At 48.1% G+C, this 6,071-nt stretch overlaps 1 protein-coding gene across 1 annotated transcript; it reads left to right on the top strand.

Annotated features, from left to right (window-relative positions):
• The first annotated feature begins 621 nt into the window (after positions 1-621).
• Positions 622-4,594, top strand: LOC104692600 (lymphocyte antigen 6E-like). The gene is made up of 3 exons (XM_010404678.3): positions 622-782; positions 3,261-3,380; positions 4,139-4,594. Exons 1-3 carry the CDS (start codon positions 731-733, stop codon positions 4,345-4,347), a joined length of 381 nt encoding a protein of 126 aa, XP_010402980.1. The 5' UTR covers positions 622-730; the 3' UTR covers positions 4,348-4,594.
• Positions 4,595-6,071: the final 1,477 nt, after the last annotated feature.

Genomic DNA, 6,071 nt, shown 5'->3' with positions numbered 1-6,071 from the left:
GGTCTCAAGAGAGCAACAAACATTGTCACCTGGAAACCCTGGGTGGTTCTGGAGGACAGAAGAACAAAACAGGGATCCCATCCCTGTCCGACCATGGGAGCCTCTGAGTGACATCTCCAGGCACAAAGAGCGGGATCAGCGGGGGAACAAGAGGATCTTTAAGGTCCCTTTCAGCCCAAACCTTTCCATGATTCCATGATTGTAGGAACGCTGCTGTTTCCTGCTTAAAGCATTTTGCACAAGTGAGATAATTCCGAATGGCTCTGGACAATCCAGAAATCTTTCCTTGCCTCCTCTCCCACTTCCCAGAGATATTAAGCTCCCATTCCATGGCAGAGAGAAAGGATGGAGGGTGCCAGCAAGCAAGGAGCCACCCCAGCCAGGCACGACTGCCTCTGACTCGCTCCAGGTTTCGTGGCTCAGCCCAAGAAGGGACTCCCGTGTTTGGATCAGCTAAATTGCTCCCCAAATTAGCAATGCAGACAGGAGTAGGCCTCGGAAAAAAAGATGGGATGAGAAGGGGAGGTAAAAAAACATTGCTATCTGCAGCCTCATAATAGGCTGCTACGCACAAACACACCCAGCACTGATCACATCTTGGGTGCTGGCACTGCCCAAACCTCAAATTACTGCAATCAAAGGAAGCCAGAGAGGAGCCCGTGCCGGTATAAAACCTTCCTGGGGTGCATCTTCCCCCACTGCTCTGGCTCTGAGGGCACAAGGACCAACCATGAAGGCTTTTCTGGTCGCCCTGCTGGCTGCAGTGCTGTGTGCCCAGCAAGGTAAGGAGCTCCGGAGGCTGGGAGAGCCAGAGGAGAGGAAAAACAAGGAGATAGAGGAGGGACAAGAGGGTTTGGCAGCTTTTGTTGCAGCTGCTGAGGTCTTGGTGGGGTTTTTTCGGTGTCAGCCACGGCGAGAAATATTTGGTGTGGTTGAGTCTTCACTCCTGGGTGGGTTCTCTGTAACCCAGAGGAGAAGAATTCTGGTTTCTCACACCCTCAGATATCCACCTCCAACCACTCAGAGCTGAAGACACGACCTGAAAAACGCTGACAGGAATCAAGCAGGGCTCAGAGTTTTTGCCTTTGGTTTGGTTTTTGTTCCTGAATGAAACTTGAGGAGCTGTTGTGGACGAAAGCGTGGCTGGTCTTGGCACCACATCTCCTGCCAGCGCTTCACTTTATTCCCCACAATTCCCATTAAGTAGCAAGGCTGCTGGCAGATATTTGGAGGCCTCAGAGCTCTTTGCTCCTAAATTGGAAGAGCTGTTAAGTGCCTGGGAGTATTTGGAATGGGATGCACAACGCTCTGCTCTTGTCCTCTTTAAAAGGAGGTGCAGCCCTACCTGGATAATTGTGGGGGAATATCCAGTTGGGAAATATTGGCTCTGGGCATGGATTTGCCAGCCCGAGGAGCAGAGTTTGCACCGTTAGGGTTATTTCTGGCTGCATTTGCAAAGCTCCAGCTAATGGAGGGTGGAGGGAAGACGCAGGAAAGGCTTTAGAGCAGCTCTAATGGCTCAAGCTGTTATTGTTTCCTGGCTGGAAGGGATTTTCCTTGGATCACTTAGGGAACATCAGTGCTTTCAGTTGCTCTCAGGCACGTGCTGAGGACTTGGCTCCATCTGCAGCAGGAAGTGGTTTGGGAAATTTGGCAGAAAAACAGATCAGGGAGCGCTCCGGAGTCTGTAAAACGCAATAATTCTTGCCAGGTCTGGGTTTTTCTTTGCCTGCAAAAGAACAGGAGCCCCCAGCTCGGGTCAGGGAACCTGCAGAGGAGAGGTGGGAGGCTGAAAATTCCCAAGTGATGGAGAAATAGTGAGAGATGAGAAGGAGAACTTAAATCTGGTTTGCAACAAGGCTGATTTTACCTCCTGCTATGCAGAACACCTGAGCTTGCAACACCTGGCACTGGAAAGGAGCAGAGAATCAGCAAATGATAAAATGGTTTGGATTGGAAAGGACCTTAAAGATCTTCCTGTTCCACCCCCTGCCATGGGCAGGGCACTTTCCACTATCCCAGGTTGTTCCAAGCCCCATCCAACTTTCCTTGAAGCATCTGGGAAGGTTTCAGAGCATGTCAGTCCTGCGCTGAGACACCCAGAGCTCCCCAGATCACAGAGGGGAGGCTTTTTTTCCTCCTGCTTGGGATAGTTAGAGACTAAAAGGGATTTCAACTCTCTTTTAAAACTGCTTCTGGAATTGTTTAACCAAGTGTCATGGGCAGACGCAACCTCAGACAAGAGCTTGAATCAAGAACAAACTTTGGAGGGTCACTGGGAAGGGATTCCTTGCTAAAAACAAGCCCAAGTTCAATTGGAAGGGGCTGTTCTGTGCAAAAAGAGCCTTCCCAGGCTGAGAAAGTCGGGAAAAACAGAACCAGGGAAATCTCAGCCTCATGGAGACCCCTTGCTGGTTTGTAATTTTTGTTCATCTTTAGCCAAGAGCTCTTCACCGCTGGTGACAATGGAGCAGGATTTCCTGAGAGCAGCCCAGCTGCCTCTGTTACCCCTGCCCCGAAATGAGGAGCATTCCTTGGAATTTTGGGCAGGAGGGAAATAACTTCCACCAATTGTGAATCCACCTCCAGGGAACGAGAAGGCACATCTGTGTTCTAATGGCCAGCCTGGAAGTTTGATTAAATTTACTTCAGTTGTGCCCAGCAATATCCCACTTTCTTCTGGCTCAGTGATAAACCTGGCTCGGCACTGAGGAAAAAATTCCATGGAGAACATGTTGTTCCAGGTCCTGATAGGAATAATCCATCCATTGTCCAGGACAGCCTCTCCCAGGGAACTCCCTTTATTGTGGTGCCTCAGTAATTTGGCTCCCAGGGGTATCATTACTCATTAATTAATTCATGTATGGGCAGGGTTTTGCAGCTGTAGAGGGAAAACATTTAAAACTGAGCTCTAGAATTGGACCAGTTCCTCCTCTCCTTGCCAGACTTTGCTTTTGGAGGTTGGTTTTCAACAAGGCCAACGTGGATCCTGGGGAGAAGAAAAAACCACCTGAAAATGCTGCTCAGGCTGAAAAATGTAAATTTAACCACCTAAAATCTCCAGTCCAGGAAGAAAACTTGGTTTGTTTTCTATCTTTGCTTCCTCAGCTCCATTAATCCAACCCAAACTTATTTCCCTTGCTGTGAAAAGTTGTTCACACCAGACTCTTCCCTTTGTATTTTCCAAGGCTTTTGGCACCTTTTTTCCCAGGAGGCAACTGCTGGGAACCACTAATCTGTGTCGTGGGTGTTTTTTCCAGCTTCCTCCCTGTTTTGCTACACCTGTGACAATGAACATTCCAACTGGAACTGCTTGAAAACCTACAAGTGTGAGGACCATGAGAAATACTGCACGACCACGTACAGCTCTGTTGGCTTTGGTGAGTCCCAGAAATTGGATTTTTTTTCCTCTAGAGACATTGCTGGGGAATTTTGTTTTAGGGAATTGTTTGGTTTTATTGGAAAGGATGATTCTGAGGTTTAAGGGTCCCAATGTGATGGGTGTGAATCCCTCGCTGTGCATCTTGGAGATACCTCAAATATCTCTTTGAGGTAGAAGGGACCTTCAGGATCACCTCGTTCCAGGGACTCCTCCTCCCACTAGACCAGGTTGCTCCAGCCTGGCCTTGGACACTTCCAGGGATGGGGCAGCCACAGCTTCTCTGGAAAACCTGTGCCAGGCCCTCACCACCTTGTGGAAGGGCTGGCTGGAGCACCCAGATTTCAGGAGCAGCCTCTGGTGTTTGATCTGAGATGTTTTGGGATAGAGAATGGAAAGGGGTTGGGTGTCAAGAACAGGATTTTAAAATCTGGGAATGCATTGGAATTGCTGTCCTACAGGAATCACAGAATCATTTAGGTTGGGAAAGACCTCCAAGATCTCAAGGCCAACCTTTGACTGGCTACCACCTGGGCAACCAGACCAGCGATTTAGGCTGGTGTGGGTTTCCATCAAGGACTTTCCAGTGTCCCACATTTTATCTAGGGATTGTGGATTCACACCCAGCCCCATCAAACCCCCTGTGAGCTTTAATTGCTGTGAGGAAAATTAGGCAAATTGCAAATCCACCTCCTCTGCTCAGCTCTTCCAGAAGAATCCTAAATCCCAGATCTCCTTTCTTATCCCTTCTCCACCCAGGCAAGGATATAGGACACCGCATCACCAAGAAATGCTCTGTGGACTGTCCTGAGACCAACGTGGACTTCGGGATGGCCGCTTATTCCACCAAGTGCTGCAGCACCTCCCTGTGCAACTTCAGCGGCGCCAACAGCATCCGGATCAACTACGCCGTGATCCTGCTGGGAATCGTGGGAAGTTTGATCTGTGTCCTCAGGGCAGGATTGTGATCAGGGGTGGCAGAAGATGTGACCACCCGAGAAGCCACAAGGTATTCCCCAAGTGAGAAACCTCAGCCAAATGTTCCCAACAGCGACCCCGTTTTATTCCCAGACACTGCTTCAGATCCCAACGTGACATGGCAGTGTAGCTCCTATTTTTCCCCCTGTTGTTTTATATTAATTTTTCCCTGGAAAAGCTCTTTTGATAGCACGTGTGTGATAACTGTCAGGAAAAATAAAGATTTGTGTTATTCTAGAGTGTGTTTGTTGTATCCACACCAGGACCAGCCTGAGAAATCAGCTTGGCTTCACATTGAATTCCTCTTTTTAGCACTTGGAAGACTTCTCCAGGCCTTTCCCAACTTTCTTCCATCCAGCAGCTCCAGACACTCCACAGAGCTTGATGGTCTCCCAGACCCCTCAGAGATAAGGAACGGTGTCAGTCTGGAAAGGTCAGAGATGTTTGTGTTATTCCCATTGCAGACAACAGTGGGAATTGTTTTGTAGATGCTGAGACAGGACCAGGAATTTGGTCCTGCAGGAATTTGCACCGGGAAGTTCTCCTGGGATCTCTGCAAGGTGGGTTGTTCCAGCTTTTAAAACAGGTAAAGGTCTCACCCCAAGATGCTGGAGATGTCCAAGGTAAGGAAAACGCTGCTGGAATCTGTCCTCACGGAAAGGCCACGCCGGTGCCTGCTTGGAGATGCTGCTGAATGATTGCTCCTGATTTTCCTGTGGGAAATGGGCAGGAAGAGCCTGGGAAAGGTGATGGTGTCTGAGTTGGTTGGGAGGTCTCTGCTCCGTCCCTTTCCAGGGTTTCTGCTGCATTTCCAGGATTGGGGATGGAGGAGATGGGATGGAGATCCACTACAGCTCTTGGGATGGAGATTCCCTTCTGCTCTTGGAGGAGCAGAACTACAGCTAAAACAGGCAAATAAAATAATCTTGGAGCTGGGGAGTGCGGGATTCCCAGCTTAAAAGTGCAGCACTGAATTTTGGGAAGGTTTTTATAGAGGCACCTGGAAAAAAGGCCTCCAGCCCGGTTTTATTTGAGGGGAATCCTGCTCTGGATTTGAGGGGAATCTTGTGCTGGATTTGAGGGCAATCCTGTGATAGATTTGAGGACAATCCTGTGCTGGATTTTAGGGGAATCCTATTCCAACAGCACTGCAAATTCCACGTGTTTCTGTGCAAGGGGAGAAACCGCAGTGCTGGGTTAAGGTTGTAAAGAAGGGATTAGGTTTAGTCATCTTATAAAGATTTAATTTCTGGTCAAGAAGGGTGTTCTGGAATTTATTTCAGTGGGATAACTGAAGTGGAAGTGTTGTAGAATTTCTGTGGGGAATATTTCCCCAGAAACTTGGGGCTTTGCACTTTTTTTTAATCGCTTTTCCCATCACTTTATGTTAATCACAATCATTTCTGAGACGCTTCTCAAAGCTTTTGGCCAACTCAAAATTCCACATTTAGTAACAACATCTGAATTTCACAGCTACTTTTGCATTACAGCACTTGTTCGATGAAAATCACATTTTCCCCCCAAAATAAACAATTGTTTGCCCTTCTCATGTGACAATTTCAACCAGATTTAGAACAAGATAAGCAAAACATTCTCTTTTCCTTCTCCACTTCATTGTCAAGGGAAATAAATCTTTCCACCTCACCTTCCACTTTCACCTCCCGTTAAATCCCCTGCTACTCTTTCCAGAATCTCCCTGAATTTCATGAATTCC

The sequence above is a fragment of the Corvus cornix genome, chromosome 2, assembly GCF_000738735.6.
Source record: "Corvus cornix cornix isolate S_Up_H32 chromosome 2, ASM73873v5, whole genome shotgun sequence".
Lineage (NCBI taxonomy): Eukaryota > Metazoa > Chordata > Aves > Passeriformes > Corvidae > Corvus > Corvus cornix.
The sequence above is the reverse complement of the archived record's forward strand: the minus strand, read 5'-3'. Positions and strand labels throughout refer to the sequence as shown.